Source organism: Varanus komodoensis, unplaced genomic scaffold (genome assembly GCF_004798865.1).
Source record: "Varanus komodoensis strain SLA01 unplaced genomic scaffold, ASM479886v1 scaffold17, whole genome shotgun sequence".
Lineage (NCBI taxonomy): Eukaryota > Metazoa > Chordata > Lepidosauria > Squamata > Varanidae > Varanus > Varanus komodoensis.
Window position 1 is genome coordinate 11,382,004 of NW_025335505.1, and position 24,539 is coordinate 11,406,542.

Genomic DNA, 24,539 nt, shown 5'->3' on the forward strand with positions numbered 1-24,539 from the left:
AAAACTAGACCAGGAGCTGACTGTATAGAGCTTCTCCATCTTTGGCTGCAGAGCACATAGTCAATCTGATTTCTGTGTTGACCGTCTGGTGATGTCCATGTGTAGAGTCGTCTCTTGGGTTGTTGGAAAAGAGTGTTTGCTATGACCATCGTATTCTTTTGACAAAATTCTACCAGCCTGTGCCCTGCTTCATTTTGTATTCCAAGGCCAAACTTGCCTGTTATTCTGGTTATCTTTTGGCTTCCTACTTTAGCATTCCAATCCCCCACGATGATAAGGACATCATTTTTGGTGTTAATGCTAGAAGGTGTTGTAGGCCTTCATAGAACTGGCAACTTCAGCCTCTTCAGCACCAGTGGTCAGGGCATAGACTTGGACTATTGTGATATTGAATGGTTTGCCTTGGATTCGAATTGAGATCATTCTGTCATTTTGGAGATTGTATCCCAGTACTGCTTTTCCTACTCTTTTATTGACTATGAAGGCTACTCCATTTCTTCTGAGGGATTCTTGCCCGCAGTAGTATACCTGATGGTCATCTGAATTAAATTCACCCATTCCTGTCCATTTTAGTTCACTGATTCCTAAGATGGTGATGTTCAGTCTTGTCATCTCCTGTTTGACCACATCCAACTCGCCTTGATTCATGGAACTTACATTCCAGGTTCCTATGGAGTATAGATCTTTACAGCATCGGACTCTCCTTTCACCACTAGATGCATCTGCAACTGAGTGTCCTTTCAGCTTTGATCCAGTTGCTTCATTCTTTCTGGTGCTACTAGTACTAGCCCTCTGCTCTTCCCCAGTAGCATATTGGACACCTTCCAACCTGAGGGGCTCATCTTCTGGCATCTTATCTTTTTGCCTTTTGGTACTGTCCATGGGGTTTTCATGGCAAAGATGCTGGAGAGGGTTGCCATTTCCTCCAGTGGGTCATGTTTTGTCAGAGCTCTTTGCTATGACCTTGGGTCTTGGGTGGCCCTGCACGGCATAGCTGATAGCTTCATTTAGCTATGCAAGCCCCTTCACCAAGACAAGGCAGTGATCCATGAAGAAGTGTTTCTGTTAGTGCAATTTAAGTTAGCCATATTGTTTCATTGGATACTGCCAAATGTCTTTTAGAAAAATATATTCACTTCTATCCATTTATGTATTTTTAAGAAACTGATTTATGGCCATATTTATTGATTGACTTCTGAACTTCAAAGCAGTAATCAAAGCCTCCTCAATGGCTATAGTTTTACAGAGATTAATATTTAAAAGACTTCCATGGAAATTTGCAAAGAACTGACAAGTTTACACTTACGGATTTTATAACCCTTAACTGTGCAGGCCAGGCTAAATGCTTGAATCACCCAACAACTGTTGTGAAGTAAGGAATGGATGTAGCCACATGCTCCTATCTGGAATAAAAGAGGGGGAAAATACATATTTTTCTTAGTCTTGATCTCTCTTGAGTAATATTGCACCATGCAATAATTTCTCCTATAACTGTTTTAATAGTGTTGCCACTGAAACAATTTATTGCTCTCTATGTTATAAACTTAAGCTGAAACGACAGGTTTTTTATTCACTCCAAGGCCCATCATACAAGTTTTCCCATCTTGCCTACTTTTTGCACCAGTTAGTGCTCGTAAGAGGTACAATGAATGTCTGATCGCCACTTTTTACATGATAAATAACTGGGAACAAGAGGGGACTTGTGTTAAATGCTGCCATAACAAGAACACTCTTGCACAGGGCAGTTCACAACTTGGAGTGCTACTTGGTGGTGCTGTGGGAGCAGGCTGAACTGCAAAAACAGCAACAAGAGATGCCGCCACCCTCTTCCTCTCTCCTCTCCTCTCCTCTCCTCTCCTCTCCTCTCCTCCAGCCAGAAACCTCCCCACACTTTGCTATATAGAGCCTTAGGACAGGAGCTGGCTGCCAGATTTGACATTCAGCAGTCCAGGTTTCTGGAGAATGAGAAAGAAGAAACAAAAAAGATAGATCATGGAAGACCCGACAGAATACCACGATACTGAAAACAAAAAGTTTCTAAAATTCTTTTATGTTGTCCTGTGTAATTTTTACAGGATGCGGACACAGTGTTTCTAACTCAGAGGCAAATATTTAAGGCTAAAGAATGGGACACTTACTGACAATATATTTTTCATTGTAATCACAAAGACGTTATAAGCTATCAGCCAGTCCCAATAGCGGAGGATGCTTCTGATAGGTTTGAGCAACAGATCTCCTCCAAAGAGTAGGAAGTAAAAGCAGGCTACTAGGTAGCCCATACAAAATATACTGATCCGAGTGGTTCCTGTTATAAAGATGATGGTGAGAACAAACCAGAAGAGGTAACTAAATGTTATCACTTTACCCATATCCAGATAGGATCTGTAGCAAAAGAAAATAAGAGTGAAATATGTCAACTCTCAATTCACTTTTTTGTGTTTAATACATTTTGTTGGCAAATATTTCATATATCATTCATGTTAGCCAAGGAACAACATATTTGGATGCGGTAGTAGGCAATAATCTATACAGTGGTACCTCAGCTCACGAACGCCTCAGTTCATGACCAAATCGGGTCACAAACAAAAATTTCATAAAAATTTTGTCTCAGGTTGCGAATTCTGCATTGGGTGGTGACTGTTATTGTGGCTATCTCCCCATCCCCAGTGGGGAGATTGCCCAGTGGGGAGATTGCCGCAATCATGCTGGGGGTGGGGGGGGGGAATGGCCAATCTCACACCCGTCTTTCCTGTACGAGCGCAACCGCAATCTCGGCCATCTACCTGCTCAGCATGATCGCGCCCGTCTCTCCCCTCAAGTGCACCTGCATTCACACCCATCTCTCCCCCGGTGCACCCACGATCGCGCCCATCTCCCCCCGCCCCAGCGTGCCAGGATGACGGACACATGCAGGGATGATGGGCACAATTGCGGTCATGCTGGAGGTGGCGGGGGAGATGGTTGCGATCTTAGTTGTTCTTTGTCACTTTGCTTCACATTTTTCTGATTAAAAAAATAGTTACAGAACAGATTAACCTTGCATAGAACCTTATGGGGAAATTTAACTTGGCTCATGAGCAGAGTCCTGAAACAGATTAAGTTCATGAGCCAAGGTACCACTGTACTGGCAAATCTAGAATTATTGATTTGGATCCTAATGTCCCATGAGCAGACTTCCACTTGTGGGATGCTCCTTCTGGAGAACACTGGGACAAGAGGATATCATTTCATCCTGGAGGCTTTATGCCCTGCCACCCCCCAAGTGCACGCAAGGTTCTGGGTCCTTCCAGCACAAAAGCATTATGTGGCATGTGATGCTGGTGCGGGGCATTGGGGGAAGCACTGCCAAGTCTACCTCTTTTGCCAGTGGAAACTGCACTGGGTCAGATACCCTTCTATAAATGGAAGGAGCACTTCCATTTGCGGAAGGAATACTCAGCATGGTTTATGCTGTTCTTAGCTGTAACAATATAAACCCAATTCTTATTTTCTTCATTGGACCCTTTCAGATTTTTAAAATTACAACTCCCATCAGGTCCAATTGGCATGCCCAATAGATGGGATAGCTGAGAATGATGAGACTTGTCATCCAGCATATCTGGAGGGCAGCGGGTTTGGAAAGGATCAGTTTGGTACTAATGATAGAAGTGATGCTATTATCTGTTATCTAGACATGGGTAAGTAAAAGGCCAGGCACTGGCCATGTGCCTGGGGAGCTCTGCCCAAGAGATTAGGAAAGGAGGAGAGAAGCACATTGCAGAAAGGGAGTTATTTAGGTAAGACTGTTTTCCCATTGCAGATGAATTGAAATTAGTATAATCGAGTGGTTGCTCTTTTGACTGCAACAAGCTTGCCTTTCTTTACTCTGGGGGTATGTGTACAAAACATTTGTTTGAGTCCTCCAATGTTATCGTACAGTTTTGACCCAGCTAAATTCAGAGGCCACAAAGAGCCTTTGTGAAGACATTATGAGGACTGAGAACAAATGAAGCAGAGACATTGCCACTTATTCAAGATCTAGCCCTTACCGGCAATGAATAAAATCAGGGACAGGATTATGTTGGCTAAAGGAAGCTGCATCAAGGTTCATACAGATCTCCACATTGTCTCCAGCCATGATACGTACAGCAGCCTTGTTCTCATCTTCAAATGTCTGCCTTTGTAGGGATGCACAGAGCAGCAGCATGAAATCATCTGGCAGGAAGAAGATATCCAAATGAAAATATAGCCCAATACCTGTGATTAGCTGCATGCAAGTCTACATTCCATAGGAAATGATCTGTGGAGCAGCTCCTTTATTTATTTACAGAATGTGCAATAGCCTTCTTCAAATACAAAGTCATCAAGGTGGTTGGTGCATATTAAACCATAACTTTATTAAAACCAAACAAAACAAACCAAGCAAACAGATATAAGGAACACAAATGACTAGTGAAATAGCAGTGCTGCAGCAGTGGTGGAAAAGCAGAAACAGATGCAGCTCACAAAAGCATGAAAAACACATGAGCTACCTAAAGCAGTAATAATCCTTAGCTCATATCTATAATATCTATCTTCTTCTTCATCATCATTACCACCACCACCATCTAAGAAAGCCTTCCATAACCTGGTGGCCTTCAAAAGCATTTGGACCACAACTCCCATAATTACCATCCAGCAGGGTCATTGACTGGGAAGTCTGGGTGTTGCATTCCAAATGTGCCTGGAAGGCACAAAGTTGTGGAAGGCTGATTAAGGAGTCTGTTCACTCTGGACTACCAAATTCCTTGTATACCAACAGGGGTTGGTAATTCAACTGATGGGAATGATGATAATGCTGATGTTGGACTTCCTGGCAGCGTTCCCACTGCAGGCCATGCAGGGTCTCTCCTAGTTTAAAGGACCAAGCTTTGGGGAGGCTGGAAGCTGAGCTGCAGTTAAGCTGATAGTGAATTCACTGTGTGTGAATACTAGAATTGGGAAAACACCCCCTCATCCCCTCCCATGTCTTGACATCCCTGAAACAGCAGCTGTGTTTCCCAAAGTATCACAGATGAATTGGTTCATTAATGAGCCAATAATGGACATGGGAAATTAAGGATACCTCATGGGTACTCTGGCTGGGGTGGAAATATAACAATTGGGTAAGTGAGTATTGGCTTGTCTTTGGAATATCCATGGAGGCAACTCCTTTTAATTTAATCAGAGGACAGATATAGGTAATTAGGTATTAGCTCCACTGCTGAGATCTGGAGCTCTTTCATAACTGGCAGATTTCAAGCCTCCTGTGCTTGCTGCCTTTCTCAAAGCAAAACAGATAATTTAGAGAGGGTACCAGCGGGGTGCCAATAGAAGTATATATAAAACACAAATACACACAAATGTAAGCCATCATGGCCAAACTGCTCTGTAACACTACATATAGTTGTGCCAAGATTTCTGGAGTTTTTTTTTTTACTAATTTGCAGAAGTATCTGTCTACAGCAATAAAATAAGATATAAAACATCTCTTGATGCAACTGGAAGCACAACTGGATCAAAATTACTTTTTTGTAGTGTTTTGTCAATACACAGCTGTGCTTCACTAATGTAGAGAAGGGACAGAATATTCAAATGAAGAGAAGACACTGGAAGGGACTGATTGTGTGTGTTCCAATATTCATTTTAGAACCGTATTAAGTTCCAAGTACAGGGAATCTCTTCTATGGCCTGCCAAGTCTCCCTCTAAATTTTCTTTCTTGGGTGTCAACATGCATACTGATTAAGATTAGCAATAAGATACTGATGCCCATCATGCACACCCTAGTCTATTTTAGAACATTAACTGAAAATGCATTGCAAAGGAGACAAAGGGATAAAACAGCATTATGGATGCATTAAAATACTTACAGACAAGAAAGACTGCATTTGGTTTAACAATAAAATCAGGAAAGTATAACCATTTGATGATATTAGAGTTGAAGTTGGCATTAGGACTTCTCCATGGATAATCTAGAAAGGCAGAAACAAGAACAATTACAGCAAGTCATTCACATCTCCTTTCCATATTTGTTTGGCATTTCAATATTACTGTCAAAGCAAAAGGTAATCACAATCTGCAGAAGGAACAAAGTATCCTTACCTTTACAAGGAGCAGGGGGAATGCCAATACAAATGAAATACTGAAATGTAATGATGCAGGATAGAAAGCAGCAGTACTTTGGCCAGATTTCTGCAATGGCTTTTCTTCTCCGTCGATACAAAACAGCAATTAAGGCAAAGGCATGAATCATGGCATAGAAATCCATTCGTTGACCAATTACATTTACTGCCAGTAGGAAACAGCTCTGGATGACAAGACAAACATATAGAATTACTTCCTTTTGGATGGCCCTTGATAGATATATTACCTTCATTCTCAGAAATTCTGTTAAGTTAGACAGTAACACTTTGCTTGCCCCCATTGAAGTTCTCAGTTCTCTCTCAGCCAATATACTTTCTATGAGCACTGACAATTTTAATGTATTAAAGCTTGTCTGTGTGCAAAGTGAAGAGATAAACCCACTGCTAAAAGTTCTGATTCTATGCTTGTTAGTAATCTCTTGATATACATTTGCAAATCTAATGCAGATTAAGGAAGCAGGGTTATTATCTCAAACTTCTCAGAAGTGGAAGGACTCTGAATACAGGATTCTGAATGCACAGAGGGCTTTGTACAAACAGGTATCTGGACTTCATTCTTGCCTTTTAACCACACCTTTGGAAGATCCGAGAGATGGAAGATAAAAGATGGCTTCCTACCAAAACAAACTTAGAACACTTTGATTTAAAAATTAAAGGTAACTGTATCTCTCAGCAGCCCTAACATTTCTACCATTTCTACAAGGCTGTTGTACTCTTGTCAAAATACCAAACTATAATCAAAGCCCCCTAGCTTGCTGTCATATATTTAGATTAAGAAATTAGAGCACACACCTAAGCATGTTTAGACAGACAAAAAATCTAGGGAATCCTGGTAGCTGAATGACTTCTTAATCTAAACATGCATAGGATTGCACCCTTAATGGCAGAAATTTCTTAACCTGGAGCCAGAACTAAGTACATATCACATTGGTTCCCAGTCAACTCACTCCTGGGCTCAATGAAAGTGAAAGCCCATCTTGGCTTGGGAACAGAGAACCTGTCTTCACAATTGCCTGAAAAAATCAATGTGGAAGAAAAGCCCCAAGTGCAGAGGAGAAAGGTTTTATTATTGCCTCATCATTTTGAAAATCTAGATTTTCTTCTTCAGGACTAATAATCACCTGTTTGTTACAAAAACGGAATCTACATTTCTGAATAATGTAGGGCAATAGCAAAACAAGTTTTATTTTGCACTTGGAACTTTCTCCCTACTTTTTCTCAAGTTGCTTTCTCCGTCACACATGTGCCTTACATGCCTGTTTGCTCATCTTTGTATTTCCTGCCCGTATACTAAGGCCTTTGTCAGAGCCTCCTCTCCATGTTTATTTATGTATCATATCACTATACCACCCATTAGCCTGAGCTGTCCAGCCAGATCACAAGAATCAAAACTCTGTAATACACTGATAAAATATAAAAGTTAAAGTTAAAAACTACAGTATACAATAAAAACTAGAAGCAATTCAAACATTTTGATACAGTAAAGGTAAAGGTTTCCCCTTGACATGAAGTCCAGTCATGCCTGACTCTAGGGGGCGGTGCTCATCTCCATTTCCTAGCTGAGGGAGCCAGCGTTTGTCCGCAGTCAGTCCCCGTGGTCATGTGTCCGGCATGACTAAACACCGAAGTGCACGGAATGCTGTTACCTGCCCACCGAAGTGGTAGCTTTTTATCTGCTTGCATTTGCATGCTTTCAAACTGCAAGGTTGGCAGGAGCTGGGACAGAGCAACTGGAACTCACTCCGTTGTGCAGATTCAGACTGGCGACCTTTTGATCAACCAGCCCAGCAGCACGACAGATTAAACCACTGTGCCACCTGCAGTCCCTTTTTTGATACAATAGCAGATTTAAATTGGCAGAATCCAAAAGACTAAAATACCTCGAGTGTTTGCCTTGCCCCTAGATGAGCACAATGTAGGACCAGAAGAGGCAATGTAGGAGAGGAGAGGCATTCTGGGCAGCTCATTACACAACTGCGGGGAGGGGGTCATAACAGAAAAGGTCCTCTTTTAGTAGCTATGCACTTCACTTCACTTGGCAGAAACTCTCAGAAAAGGACTGACAAGGATGATCTCATGGTCTGGGCAGGTGTATATATAAGAGGAGAGAAACCTTCATGTAGCCTGTCCCCAGCCCAACAGTAGAAGTTTTGAATTGGGCCCAGAAATGTACTAGCAAGTGGTTCAGATGGAAAAAAAAATAGTAGAATATGATCATACTGGCCAATAATCTTGCTACCCTATTTTGGACCAGCTGAAGTTGCCAGACCTCTTTGCAAAGTAGCACCATGTATAACATGCTGAAGTCATCCAGTTGAGAGGTTATGAGAGCATGGACAACTGTAGCTAGGCTCACTCTACCTAGATAAGGATAGACCTGGTATTTCAGCATAAATTTATAAAAGGCCCTTGGTGCCACCAAGTCTACTTGTGTCTGAGAGAGTACGGGATCCAAGAACACCCTTAAGCAGCTGATCTGATCCTTTGGGGAAGTGCAACCCATTCCAGAACAGGCTAACAACTCCTGTCATTTGAGGGCTTTTTCGTCCTGGTACCCAGATAGTATGATGTCTCCCCAGAAAGTTTGTCTAGCACTTAATCTAATGTCATTTGGGCACCTGTTCATTTTCTCAAGATTTAATTTGATGCTTTTTATCTTAGTTGAGTTTGTGCTTCTAATATGGCTCCAACTGACCGATCTGTATGTTTTTGATTACACTGACTTTATTCTGAAATTTTGCAAGCAGCCTTAAAGGACAGGGTATATATTCTAATGTAAATGAATAATAAATAGATATGTTCAAGATGTTGCCACTGTGGAAATTACTGTTGACATATGCTCATGCTGAATTTACCTCCAAACCAAACTTGTAGAAGAAGTAGTTTATGAAGTATTTAAGACAGCTAACTACTCCATCATCCAAATGTAATCTGGTAATATCATGAAAAATTGTTCTGGTCTCAGGTGCAGTGAGATTGTTTCGGCATCTGTAGTATTCCTGATGTCGGTAAATAGTAACTTCAAAGGCCAGAATTGCCAGCATCAATAGGTTATTCTGGAAAAGAAGGAAAACACCATGAGAGCCACACACAATCAAGTGATGTTCTGTTGAAAGTGGGCCTCCTGCAACTTGCAACAGATGCCCTAAAGCAATTTGTACAAAATCTTCTCTGATACCTGACCGAAAAACAGCTATGGAATGTTACCACATTGACTATTTTTGGATGTAATAGGATATTTCAAAAAATCAGATTACCACAAATGAGCTACAAGCTTGGCCATGTGAAAGATCTTTCCTTCTTCCTCTGCATTTCCAGCAGGCGTGGCTGCACAAGCCAGAGGAATTCTTCCCTAGCAATTTGTGGTGGTTATTGTTATTGCTGTTGCTGCATGTATAACCCACCTTTCTTCATCCTGCAAAAGATCTAGGATGGCTTTCAAGGTTCTTGTCCTCTCCAGTGCATGATCACTGCAGTCCGCAGTGGGTTGTTTAAATCATGGTGGGTTGTGGTGTGTGCTGCACAGCTCTGGAATGTTTTGGGGTTTAGTAACCTTGTCAGTATCCCATCCTCACCAGTTGCACTACCATACACTTTTTGGGCTACATGTTCATGCAAAGTGTCCCAGTGTTAAAAGGGATACAGCAGGTACAATGATTGTGCTGTTCCCATCTTTTCCTGGCAAGCCCCTCCCCACTCAAAGATAAGCAGAATTCCTTCATGCTCCCTGGAAAAGACTTTGGTAAGAAAATAAGTATGAATTACCCTCAAGTATACAAGCAGTGGATAAGACTTTTTTAATCCAACCCACTCAGTTGGATCAATGGGTTTTCTGTAGAGAATTGATTCGTTCAGACCTTCTTGCTTTTCAGATGCATTGGGCTTAAAAAAAAAGAAATCAATGTTAGTTCTGGTGTCTTCTGGTGGGTAAAACTACATCTGAGGTTTGTCCTGCATCTAAACCTAAGTAAGCCAGGTGTCTGAAGGGGGCTTCCTGACTAGCAAGTGCTTTACAAATTTTCCTTTAAGGCTGATGCACCTAACACTCAGGATTAAAAGACTAGTAACAAGCATACATGGGAAAAAAATCAATGATGTTGAGAAATTGGAAAGAATTCAGTGGAGGAGTAAATGATTTTGAAGACAACAACAGGAGGGAAGACTGGAAAAACTGTATATAACTAAGAAAAGGAAAGTGAGTTTGCTGAGGCTTAGCACCTGAAAAAATATGAAGCCAAATGGAACAAACAGAACGGGTGTTCTTTCTGGAGAAAAGCACCCTCCCAGTTGCATTACTGGACAAAAAGACAATAATCAGGGAACATTATTTCTGTGGTTACTCCTATGTCAGCCAGTTACAGAGATGTCCAGAAAGTTAGTCCTATGTGAATAGGGCTCTTTATCCATTGCAGCTTTTATTCTGAGCTTTATAGAAGCTATCCAGGATGCAGAACTCCACCCCCAAAATAGTTTGCCTGCCACGGTGCACCATGGGTAGCTCCTACAAAACTCAAATAAAGGCTGCAATTGGTGTGGTTGCAGTAGATAAGGAATCTTACAGCACAGGAGTCACCTGCTTCCCTGACAATCATTACCTTCTGAAGAAGGTAGTAGGAAAAGAAGAAGAGGACAAGGCCAAGGCCAAGTATGCTTTTCATCTCTCCTGCCTGAGAGGCTATTTTCTGATTTGTGCTGCAATACTTGGCACACTCTCCAGGGAATAAGTCCCATTGGACTGAAGAGAACTTACTTTTGAATAGCCATGTCTACATTACAGCACTATTTGCTTTTTTAAAAGTTATACTAGCTAGTACCTACCATTGTGCAGTTGACAGAAAATGATGCAGGATTGATCGATTCAAGCTGGTACAACATTTTGCAAATGATAATCACACAAGTCCAGACAGTGCAGATACTAGATGCCAGTGGGCGGAACTGAGAATATGGCAAAGCAAATGCCCAGGCGATCAAAAACACATAGTTAAGGAGAGATACCTGTTAGCACAAAATAAGAAAATACAATATACTTATTAGATGACAACTTCAGCAGAGCTTTTATTATGAAACCTCATGGTAAACCGTATTTCTTTACAATTTAATGACATAAATGATGGATAATTCTCATCCCACTCTGAGCTTGATTTGGAATTCCCTGAAGACATAAATAGAGCCAAAGAGCATCCAACATCTTCCCTGAGTCCTGGTAGCCTGGTTGTCCATTTGCCAAGCCTGCCTAGCAGCCAGTGACACCATAATGTGTACTGCTGCTTTTCCCCTTGGGCGCAAGAATTCTTTGTGAGGCTGTAGCAGCTTTCTAGCACACGTTTCATGACATCAAGGTGTACACCCAGAATGGGAGTACTCAAGTTTAATTTCAGTTAGGGATAAAGTTTAGGGAATTAAACCAAATTCACGCTAAAATGTGTTCAGAGGAAGGATTTGATGGAAAAGAGAAATCCTTAGACATTCCAGGGTTTTTCAGCCGAGGAGAATGGATGGATTTGTTTAAGATATAAGCTAAGCTGATCAGCTGTGACCATTGGCAGGGTAAAGATTATAGAAAGATGTAAAAAGCTTAAAAAGCAAGGATACACAACTAGTTGCCAAAGAAGATATTCCATAATGGTCATTTCTAACCTGACATTTTCTGAACTAATTGTGGATCAATATATCAGGAGAGCATAGGCTTAGAGAAGGCTGGTCTAAATGATATAAGAGGTGACTATTTTAAGCAGTGGCATTTTTAGATAAAATTGAAAATGCTAAGGTTTAAGAAAAGAGAACAAAGGAAAAGAATGTTGCAGCAGCAACACGACCAGAGCATGAGCTAGAATTATATCTAAGATGATGAGGAGAAAAGGGTGGCTTTTTGTACTAACATATTAATGTAACAATTTGGACAGTTTAGTTTAGAATATGGGGAGTCCTTCCATTTTTATAAATAAAAGAACTCCCCAATGGTTTTATTTGCATTGCAGTATGCATGCCAAGTGTCAGAATATCATTTACTTTTGAAATTTTCCAGTGCAAGATGTTCTTAGTGTAATGAACATTTGGAAGTCTGAGTGAATTTTCACAGGTTCTCTTTAAGGATAAGCCTAGCTCTTCACACCATTTAGTGAGAAAGTGGGATACAAATTTTACAAACAAACAAACAAATAAATATATATGAGATGATCAAATATCACATTTTAAATTAAAAATCTTGAAGCGATAGGTTTCTAATTAATTTTTTTGGTGTAAATATATTTCAGTTCCAGTATTAAAAGACTGCTTCAAGTTGACAGCTTTGGTAGATAGAAATAGACAGAAAAAATATCTCAAAATGGCTCATTATGAAACTTTTAGATTCATGCATTTCAGTAGACAAACTAGTTAAATTATTCTGTAACACTGATACTGAAAGAGAAATTGATTGGAACATTTATTATTTACTTGCCTCTTTTACTGTGACCCAAATAATATATGATGAAACAATTTTGATTATGTGCAGCTCCAAAATCCACCACACGAAAACTTGCAGCTTATGAAAGCATTCCAGGAACTTCAAGAAAAGTACAGTGAGGCGGTCAATTACCAAATGCCATTTGTTTCTTAAATCTGCAAAGACAAGGTAGATCCAATGATGAAGCATTAAACACTTTTGTGAACAGGGCACTCTTGTTGAAAAGATTAACATTCTGTGAATGGACATTTTTAGTTGGAAAGATGAACACTGGTAACCATTTTTTAAAATACAGCTTTTCTTTCTTAAAATAATACCAATAAAAAGATGTTAAAAACAGCTGAGTATTTCTTTTTACTTAAGGCCAAATGTCTTCTTTGATATTCAGTTAAGGTCATTAAAAGATCTCCAAGGTGGCATTTCTCTTGCTGAAGTATTTATTCCATATTGTATTACAACAGGTATGACTGGTTTTGAGACAAGTTACTTCAGAGCATTGACTGCTACGAATTCCACTCCTTCCTACAGATTTGTTTTACACTCAATATTTATCAGACACACATTGCTCAAATCAGGCAAATAAAACAGTCTCTGCAATTTACCAACAAAATGTCCTTCACTGGAGAGTGGGACGGAGGGTGAGAGAAGAAAATGTGGATAGGGAGAACTCTCATTTCAAGGGTCTTTGGAAACTCAGGGCATCTGTATGTGTTGACACACAGCAGGAGTTCTGCTTCAGTGAGGATTACATGCTAAATGAAGTATGCAACATGCAACAGAACCTCATTTTCACTTTTATCTCCAAGTAATTACATGGGGTCCAGTAATTAATCTGTCTCTCCTTCCCAACATGCAACTCCTCTTGCTTGATGAATAACATGGCCAGGCAGCAGAGATACCAAAACTGGCATTTCTCCACATTCCAAGCTGGCTTTGCTGCTCCACTTTTCCCACTCCATGACTCACCTTATGTTAAAGAGGCACTGAAGAAATCATTTGGAATATATATGGCCATGATCTCCTAGGCTCACTTGAGGATGGTTCACTTTGAATCCCCGGGGATTCAATCCCTAGGGCTGCCTAACCTCTTAGAAATGCTTGGTTTCATTATGATTTGGTTTCTGGGTGACGAGAAGAGTGAATTCTGGATGATGGTGGGTTTGAAGGGCTTCACCCTTCTCCATTGGTTTAAGGATCTGGATAGGGAAGATTTAAGGTCTATACATGTTTAGACAGAAAAAAGTCTTAAAACTCTCAGCATGTCCATCCAGCCAGGACTTTTTTCTCTCTAAACTGACACAGGACTGCACCCACAGCAAGCTAGGTTGAGATTTTATTTTATTTCATTTTATTTTATTTCAAAAGCAACTATTTCTGAACTTTAGGTTCTGCTTGGTTCTTTAATACATATATTGAACTGGGCAATGCCATTGATGATCACTGATTTGATCGACCTGCCTAACATGAAGGATGTCCTTATCTGTGGGCTGGATTATTTGGCAAAAACTCTGATCGGATTGTTCAAGAGCTTAAAGGAAACTCTGAAAAAGGGCCCTGTCCTTCTCCACATATGAAAACATCGATCCTCTTTTCTGACATGGACAGTAAAATAGAACAAACAAGATGGTGGTGCTACCTGTAAGTGATATAGGTAAAAAGAGTGTTTTGTAGCCTGTGCTACTTTGCAGGGTTGGTGGTCCAAGCACATGGGCCCCAGTCTACAGCAGGACCACCATGCATGTGTACAGAAAGTTTATACCTTCTCACCCAGCTGCTTTTCCTTTAAATTGTATTCCACCCTCACCTGCTACTTGCTGGCTAAAAAGAGAGGAAGTCCAATGGCACCAGTTGTGCTCCCTTCCTTTTCAGCCAGCTCATGTGGAAGCAGGAACAATTATGGGGGGAAGATCCTGCTTGAGAAACTTTACACTTGCCAAGCTGAGCATAATAGTACTAATATAGATTAGCACCTCCTGCACTTTCTTGAATGAAAGATGTGATTGAGGCTCAGTGGCAAGTTATCTACATGATGTAGCATGGAGTTTAGCCCTGGGCAGCAGACCAAGTGAAATGAATAGCAATCATACATTCATCTGAGGGAAAGAAAGTGGGTATATTTGAGAAACTAAACCTGCTTCCCAAGCCTTTACCTGAATGGCTGCATTACCTAATTAATGCACATACTAATATAACATATTTTCACAGTCATTCTTATGCTAGATTTTTCCTCTTTTTTTGCTCAATGAGTGTTATATCCATGATGTCAGAAATAAGTAATTTGAGAATTGGTCATTTACATCATTATAGGTATTCATCCTTTCTAAGGCAGTAGTATGATTTGTGAAATTGCTTTGGTCTATTAAATAGCAGCATAGATATGGAAAGGGGATTACCTGAAATAACTAATAAATATTAAACAGCAAAATTGGAAATCATGTATACACAACAAAATTTAAAATCATGAATAAATAGCTCAGATCAGATTACACCAGAAAATAGTCAAAGACTATAAGGAAAGCTATCAGTAAAGATTTGTGGTTATCCACAGGAACAGACACTAAGGCAAAAGGTAACACACTCTCCACAGTGTACCTGATAAGTCTTCTGTCTCCGACTCATCATCATCTTCTTCATGATCCACTTCCTCCTCCTCTTCTTCCTCCTCTTCATCATCTTCCTCTTTTCCATCCTCCTCCTCCTCTTCCTCTTGCTCTCTCTGTTCCATTATGCTTTCTTCCTGCTCGTGCAACATTTCCCCCTGCTCCTGTAATATTTTTTCCTGCTCTCTAAGCAGTTTTCCCTCTTCCTTGACCATGCGGGGATTTAAATCCATGATTGTGATATCTGGCAGGCTTCCATCCTGGTGCACCAACCTATTGGTAGAGAAGGCAGGCATGTCAACCAGCTAAGAAGTTGCAATGCTACATACAATCAATCTTGCAATTTTGAATAGCAAAACAAATTAGGAAGTTCATGAATACATGATCAAGCACTGTTCAGAGAATGGAAACTCCACACCATAGTAGCAATTATTTTTCCATTTTGATGCTAATTATTTGCATTAGTAATCAGTGATAGTGATATTGCCACCTAAACTTGACATTTCCCTCACAGAGGAAAAATGGACAGAGTTTAAGATGTAGAAGCATGAAATGACATGTTGAAACAGCAAGCATTTCATGACTTCACCTGGGGACTTACTCATTTTGGCGGATTGGTAATTTTTTCTTGATGCTGCTCAAAGTAATTGAAACAGAAAGAAAAAAAGGACATGAGAACAGAGGAGTTACAAAAGAAGGTCATAGATAAAGACATCATGCTATATATCTCACTAGCATTCTCTTAATCCATCTGTGCAGCCTTCAGAAGCAAGGAGCATGCCAACCTGGAATTAACAGGATGCTTCTATTAAGATGGAAAGTGTATATTACAGTTCGAAAGAAATGTCTAGTTAATCAGTCTTACATTATGCACGTGGGAATTCTGTCAAGTAACCTACAGAAACCCTACTCTGAATATATCTTCATCTTTTTAAAAAGCAAATGCTGGTGTATTGGATTCATAAGTATATTTTTTCCAAGTGCAAAGAGATAAGCACAGGCAAGCAAAACTTCTGTGGATGCAGCCAAAAACGGTAGCATGACATTTTGAAACAGCTTTCTTAGTGATATTTTCAAGAATTCCATAGCAAAGGTGCGTATAAGGAGTTGAAGACAGGACTTAGGTGGATCATTTCAATGAAGAAAATTGAAGTATCATAAAAGTCGTCTTCTCTTAGAGAAAAGGGGTTGTTTGTCCAGTTTTAAAGTTACATGAAATCTTTCACTGTTACTTATTTTTAACATAAGTAGAAATAAAAATGCCATACTGATGACAACACATAACTCTCTGATACAAATCTCAGTCCAAAAATATTCCAGTCAGGTATGGACAGTCCCAGATTAGTTTCAAGGTCTAAAAGAAAGTTTAGACTGGAACACAGGAACTTCAGGTTCAGTTTTGATACAAATTTCTGTAGCATTAAATATATTTGATGTTTTACTCTGATTTCCAATACTGAATACAATATTTAGAGAGTAGCTAATGGCCACAGATATTTAAAGGGCTAGGATGTTCAGAATAAGTAGTAGAAGCATATGCAAAATCAGGTAAATAATTAGGTAATGCATTAAAAGAAATATTCAGGGATCAAATAATTTATTCATGTATTTTTGTTTGGTTTTTAAATAGGCAATCTGCCCTTCATTTACCATCTGACACAGTGCCACATAGTTGTAGTTTATTATTTTACTCAATATTTTATGCGACTCCTAGCTTCAACTTTTGCAAGACACTGTTACAGAAACAAGACAAAATTTGGCTCTAATGCAGCAATGATAAACTTCATGCAAGCTGTCAAAGCACAAAAGATCCTACAATGTATGCACAATTTTATTAAGCACTCTCATAAAAACTTTATATGGTAAATAGTTTGATATTTCCCAGAGTGAAAAATGTTTTCTAAATATTCTTCAGTGTGTTTATGATTACAACTCTAATCTAGAAATAATCATGAGGGAGTGGGCTTGCACATAATTAGCTCAAGTTTTTCCACTTGAGAAAAAATCACTGCCTCCAAGAAATCTTCTAGTGCTTGTATCTTTGGGGAAGTTAGTGTCCCCTTGCATAGTAGACTCTAACAATGAGACAAATATTTACCTTTAATTAAGTAATTAATTTGATTTATATCCCACCTTTTTCTTTTTTAAAGAATTCAAAGTAGCTCACATCATCCTCCTGCTCTCAATCTTATCCCCACAACAAAAACCCTGTGAGGTAGTTTGGGCTGAGAGTCTGTGACTAGCCTAAAGTCACTCAGTGGGCTCCATGAACTAGAACCCAACATGTCTGAGTCCCTGACCCATGCTCTACACCACATTGACTTTCACTTGGCTTTAAGGCCAAGATGCTTGGATAAAGTATATTTTGCCTCCAGAGAGATTCAGAAATTTTAACTTCTCAAAAGCTCTGGCTCTGCCTTTTGAGTGAGCAGAGCAGTGAGCAGAAAGGACTGGAAACAAATTCTTCCCCCTTTCTTCTCCTTGTTGTACAGAAAAATGCTCTCTGGAGAGTGATTCATGGCTGGAAAGCTGTTCTAGGAAAATAGCATGATCTCTCTCACTCTGAAATACTGTCTCATTGCTTGTGAATGCAGAATTAATAATGTGTATTACAAGGCATGTCAGATTTTCTGGCTGAAACAAGCATTGCAGCTTCTGAGAAGTCATTGATGCATAGATATTGCCAAATCCTCTAAGAACCAATAATATTCTTCATATGTGTTAATTCCATATGATTTCCTGGAACCTGCTTTATTTATACCATACTATTATGAGAGGAATAGTGCCTTACAGAAACATGGATAGAATGGCTCTACTGAGTGCACAACTCTTTGGATCATGCCCACTATACCATTACAAGACTAAGCATTAAGCTTACTGCTATCTCCTTCCAAGTTTGCAATTATTGAATGTCTTATAAAATAGTCAAGGTGTGTGGTGACACAAAACAAAATAGTGTTTCACCATATCAGGCGAAGACCTTTTTATTCAAATGTTATTTTAATTGTTAATATTATTTATTCATTTTATTCTTTGGCCAGGGCAACTTAATTTATATTGTTAATTTATATTATTCTATTGAAGTTTATTTATGGTTGTGAGCCGCCCCATTCGCCGAAGCCTTGGGGCGGCATAGAAGTCTCCTAAATAAATAAATAAAAATAAATAAATCATGATGCATTGTGGATACACTGAATACAACAGAGCCAAGCCATGTATGAATCAAGTCATACAAATGTCTAAACCACTGTCTAATATGAATGCAGATATTTTAAGAAATATTTGCAATTAATATTTGCTGATTTTGTATTAGAAGCTAATCAACAAGCCTTTTCAGAAGTGTTTTGAGTACTGGCCAAACCAATTTCTTTTTCAATTCCCTCCTCTTTGACTCCAGGGCTTATTTCTGCCAGATATTTTATACTGGAAAAATGACTGCTAGTTGGGTTGTACAGAAGCAAGTGATGAAACATTAGATGGTAGAAAATGCAAGATTTTGCAAGATCACAAATGTCACAGTTTTACAGTCATTTCTAGATATGAAGCCATCTCAGGAAATACACAATTTCAAATATAGGAATGATGTAAGCATGGCAGTCTTTTTATTGTTTATTATTTCATATTTTATGTTCTCGTAAGAGAATGCATATTGCATTCTTTCTGAGTATTTTTGTTATTAGGGCGTCCATTTGTGAACACTTGTATAATATTTAATTTATACATGGATAATTTTGTCTTTTATGATTTGACACTATTTAATTAAAATTTTATAATCCATCTTTCCATTAAATTAATATTCAAGATGATTTAGATTTTTTAAAGTACAAAAATAAATGTCAGACTAACACATGAACAATGCAAAATCAGTTTAAAAATTGATCAAAGCGGAAAAATCTATAACCATTAAAATTCAACAAAGACTGTGATAAATAAAATCTGATACTAGAAGGTGCTAAAAAAAACGGAGAGTAAATGCATTGGTTGCCATTAGAAAGCTCTAAAAGCTTGAATATGTCAAATGTTTTAACTTCTCATGGAGTTCACTCTGGAGATGACAAGTGAGAACTCAGACAAGTCCTTATAATGTTCATTGTGTAAAGAGGCAATTTCTGCTCATGCAGTAGCATTCATCCGCTTGCAGAGTATAAAATTCACCTTTGGTGATTTGGGGGTGTGCAGGGATAGCCAGAGGGAAAAAATCCATCCTACCAGCTGTTTTTGTTCTGGTCAAAGTTGCATATAATCCAGTGTTAAGATTTAGATATCAATATTCTGTTCCATTATAGGGTCATCTATACCATTAAAGGGGCATCATTAAATGTAGGCTGTGTTACCTTGAAAACAACTTTTAAGAAGACCAAGTGGAATGGAAATTTTAAAAAATGCCTTATAGCAAAAAACTAAGTGGCACAAAACTTTGCATTGCTGTATAATTTTACTAAGTTGGAAAGGATATGTGCAAAAAAATAAAAAGGAACAAACCTAACTGGGACAGACATGAATATGTCAGTTAAATCTACACAAGATTAAAAGATGTGTTTTGATATGAATGTTTGCTTTTACTTCTCAATCTATTAATTTGATCACTTCCAAGGCACAATATTGAATAATCAGCAATTGACCTTATTTCCAACTTAAGTTATTGATAGCAATACAGGCAAAAAAAAAAAAAGATTCAAAAATCATACAGCAATTGATTCAGTAAGAAACGCCAGCAAAATTAAGCTATGTGACAGATTAGTTTTTACTGAATCAAATAAAAAGAATGAAAGATGCCATAACATTATAAAACATATGTTTGCTCAAAGAAAATCACTCTCTAAATTTTGATAGATTGAATGGGTAATGCCATGTTTTTTTCCTGTTTAACTATTATACCTATCCCCTAAAGGACATTGAGAAAACAGGGTCCTAAGTGCCAGATATCCATAAGAGCCTGAAATTTTGGCTAATAAACTTATGATGCCATTGTCAGAGGTGATGTGGGATGATATCAATTTCTCAGCCACAGGACTGTGAAAGGCTGGTAATCCAGAGGTATGTTTGCAAACTGACCAGTTTGATAATGACATCAAATCTATAAAATATACATGTTTTCAGCATCAGCATAAACAATATAAGTCATTCCAAGTATGGCCAGCCAAAAAGTGTGTGCACTGAGGGACAGTTTTGACATTTGGCAACATATCCGAAGAAACTGAGTAACACTTTAGGAATCGTTGATGGGAAAAAAATGTGCGATTTCTTTGTTGTCTTGTTAGCAAAAGCTCTATATTATTTGAACTACAGAGACAGAAAGAGACAGGGAGAGAAACATTTGCAACTCTTGTGTATGAGAGCCAAAATTTTATCAGTAAAAAATGTTCCCTAAAATACCTGTAGACAGATGTTCAACTATTAGCAAGGCTTTTCATTGCTTATCTGATCATGACAAGAATACTAAAACCAGTTCTTCAATTATGAGTAGCAGCCCTTTCCTCCTGTGTTCTTCACTGATATATGTATGGACAACATTAGAGTTCATATCATATATAAAGGAGACATATGTCCAGAATCAGCATAATTTTTCAGGTTCCTGTGATGCCATAGTATATGATGGAGCAGTATTTCCTAATATTTTGAGACAATGGTCATCAAAAACATTCAAGGATGTTTCCAAACTTATACCTGCAAAGACATAATGGAAATGTCTCCTCTACAAAATGACTTTGTTTGGGGTAGATACATCATTCTGCATATTAAGGGGCATGCAAGGCTGGTGGGACCAGGAGACAAGTAGTTTCTGATTCTGGTATTCCAAAACACTGTCAAGATTTTGAAGAATTCCCATATTTTAGCTGCATTCAGCCTTTGTTCAGTATCAGCTGGTGGCAACCAATGTGGACTAATCCACCCAAGTTTGCAAAAATTAGATTTCACTAATTGGAACAGCTTGTATGGTGAAACAAGAAAATAGCATAATATTTATATGAGGATCATGGTGGGAAATTGGTGATTTGGGGGTGTGTTACATTTCAGCTATACCAATGTAACTATCCAATAGACTATCCAACAGGCTACTACTTCTGTGTTAAAAATGTGGAATGGGAAGTCAATTGAACTCAGAGTTCAATATGCAGTTACATTTTATCCTTATCAATTCTTGAGTGATTTATCAACCACATGAATGCCATACAGATAACCTTAGCAGTGTGAGTGAAGCCAGTCAGGAATTATTTCTATTTTAGAAAACTGTCCTTTCCAAATTCTGCTATCTACAGCTATGGCATAAAATGTGAACCAAAGTGGATATATTTGGTGGAAGGAAAAAATTGCATATTATTTGAACTCCATGCAATAAATGCATCTCTTCTCCCAGTGCATGGGTGTGGTGTGTGGATGGGCAAGTTATGGCAACTGATGTAATCACAAATGCCAGTACTGTTGGATGCATGATACAAGCTGCTCAAGACATGCTTGCAATATTCTGCTAACAAGTGAAAAAGGTAACCTTGTTCTGTGACATGGGCTAAATTTGATTTGTTAATTCATTTGGGAGTAAAATATGAATGGACGTTGAAAACAGAAATATCCAGAGAACACCATTCTGTCAAATTTGAGTATTCCTTGTGTATATGTTTAAAATCTGCTGTATTACTGCACATTCAATTCTAATAGGAAGCTGATTTTGTACATATCTTTACTTGCAAATTGTTCTTATATGGTTGAAAATGTCTTATTGTTAGGACATATTTGAAGTCCACCTATATTGTGTAGCTTACCTATTTTACCATGTGCTCAGAAATATAACATATATTTACTAAAATAATAATGTAAACTAAACAAGCCTTTTTTGAGAAAGTATTTCAGTGTTCACCAAATGGATTTCTAGTATCAAAACTCACATAAATGATACCATACATATTCTAATACATGATTCAGAAAATGCTAAGTTCAGACAATGAAAAGATTGCCATTTGTACTAGGATGTCTGATTAAAATATGTGCATTTTCTAAGATGCTCCCACATATGTAGTCAAATATATAGCATACTTCAAATTCTGCAAAAGGAAGCATGCTTTTTAAAATGTTCATTTTTCACTCTAGTTTTTTCAGCTGCTTTGTACATAAGAAAGAATAAAATTCATTTTTATCTTACACAAATGCCTATTTATCAAATTATTTGGGAAACCCCCAGTCTGGACACACACATTTTCTTGATGCATAAAGCAACACGGCTTTTAGTTCATATGTTCACACATGCATATTAGACATCATTATTCAATAAAATCCTATTTGCAAAAACCCAAAAAAGCAAAAACAAATTGAAAAAAATAAAGGAAAAGCAATATCCAGAATATCTATTGCATGCCCCATATATAATAGATCATGCTCTCAACATCACTTTTAACAACAGTATATACATGTATACGGATGTTTCACTAAATTTGTTTCCTGAGATAAACATGCGTTTCCTACCTAATTACAAATAAAATTGGCTAAAGATTTATTAAACTTGGAGAGCATTTAAACTGAATTAGTATTCTAATGACTTTTCAAAGAATAAACTCTCAAACATAAGATCCCTTTGAATTAACCAATAAGCCTTCGGGTACTTGAAAAGAATTATCTTCTCCAAGATAATATACAGCCTGAGTCTTGTTTGTTTTTTAACTTTCAGAGTGAAAATTCAGCAAGCAAAAATACATTCTGACAGAAAATGAATGGAAACATTAAAATACCCACCTATTTATTATTAGATAAACACGACCACTGACTTTGGCATGGCTTTGGTGAGAAAGATGGAGGTGCAAGAATGCACAGAATTGCAGTGGGAATATAAGAGAGAGAGAAAGCGAGATAGAAAGTATTTAACAGGATTGAATGTAAAAAGCCATCTTACCACATGAAGCATGCATAATGAAATAGTAGAATTATTAGAAGATTGTTATAGGTCATGCAGTAAGAAACACTTGGAAGCTGTACAGGTGCCCATTGGGTTACTAAAATGACTACAATTTCCACTGAAAGAAGTATAGAGTTCCACTTTAACTGGCAGGTCTTGAATCTGACTTAAATACAGGTGAGACACACTAATACTCAGGGGTACTTCCCTATGCATGCAGTAACAGAATAAGACTAAAAATTAAGCTAGTTGAACTAAATTAACTAGTCTTTGTGAACGTAATTGTGTAGCAGGCAAACAGTCTTAAAACAGGTTAAGTAAAATCAAGATCTTATTATGGAGTGATAAATGGAACAGCAAATGCTAAAGAAGAAAGAAGACTAGCATATAAATGTTCTCATTAATATGGTGATACAACAATACTAATTCAGATTTTAAAGAGATTGTGCAACAAGGAAAGCCTGTTAACACTGGCCCAGAAATGAAGGCATATCATGAAGTTCTACTACTACCACCAAAAAGCAGACTCCAGACTTTCAGGTTGCTGGGATGGAAACAGTCTGGAAACTAAATAAAAGTAACTCAATTATCATCAGATAAACATGGCTTATAAATATACTACATAAATGAGCTGCACACGCAATACTACAGGGGTGGACTAACATTTGGTCTGTCCAATATTTATCCCCCCAAAACCACATCCTCTTCGTAATCTACTGTATGTTCTTGATCACTCTTTCCTTATTATCCACCTTCTGCCTCCAAGGGCACCCCTTCTCTTTAAAATTGTTCTACAAGGTGACAAGTATGGACTTTAGCATTTATTTCAGAATGTATTATATGTATTTTTGACTCTACTGCATGTGATTCATTCATGTATTTGTGAGCCACTGCCAGTTACAGTAGATAACACTAGGCTATAGATGGGCCAGTGATCTAACTCAGCATAAGAAAATTCTGGCTAAGTATACAGGGGAACATGAGTAAAATGCAGCCAACAAGCTTCCCTCAGCATTTCAGAAAAGTAAAATCAAAAGACTGAATAATTCTGAAATACCTGTCTTTTACTAAGCCTCATTCCAGGACAATTCAAGGGAAAAAAGACACATTCTGCGGCTATTAATTAGCATGCACAATCATAAATATAGTGTGTTATTTTAAATCAATGTACATTATTTTTATGAATATATTGTTTTTCACTTCAATTTTTCTGATTATAGCAAGTTATTACAGTCCCTCTTGCTTTCATGCAGCCACCATTTAACAAGAGACAGCACTAATTGCTGATATATGTCCCTGATAAAACAATATCCCTGTTTGTCCCTATTTTGCATTAGAGGGTGATGTTGGGGATTTTTGTAAAAAAAAAAATGTTTGTATGTATACAAATACTTTTGATTCTTTAGGTTTTGAATCTCTTGTCAAGTTAGAAATTGAAACTACAAACCTATGCATACCCTGCCATATA

The 24,539-nt window shown here is 38.1% G+C and overlaps 1 protein-coding gene across 1 annotated transcript in view; it reads right to left on the reverse strand.

The window, feature by feature from the left end:
* PIEZO2 (piezo type mechanosensitive ion channel component 2) overlaps positions 1-24,539 on the reverse strand; it is a 263,275-nt gene that overhangs the window by 50,890 nt on the left and 187,846 nt on the right. Inside the window, exons 17-26 of the mRNA XM_044426273.1 lie at positions 15,179-15,459; positions 12,581-12,741; positions 10,960-11,136; positions 9,907-10,023; positions 8,997-9,197; positions 6,101-6,305; positions 5,869-5,970; positions 4,029-4,194; positions 2,139-2,382; positions 1,307-1,403 (exon numbers count right to left, since the gene is read on the reverse strand). Of these exons, the coding sequence (XP_044282208.1) occupies positions 1,307-1,403; positions 2,139-2,382; positions 4,029-4,194; positions 5,869-5,970; positions 6,101-6,305; positions 8,997-9,197; positions 9,907-10,023; positions 10,960-11,136; positions 12,581-12,741; positions 15,179-15,459 (1,751 nt within the window). The remainder of the gene's footprint in view (positions 1-1,306; positions 1,404-2,138; positions 2,383-4,028; positions 4,195-5,868; positions 5,971-6,100; positions 6,306-8,996; positions 9,198-9,906; positions 10,024-10,959; positions 11,137-12,580; positions 12,742-15,178; positions 15,460-24,539) is intronic.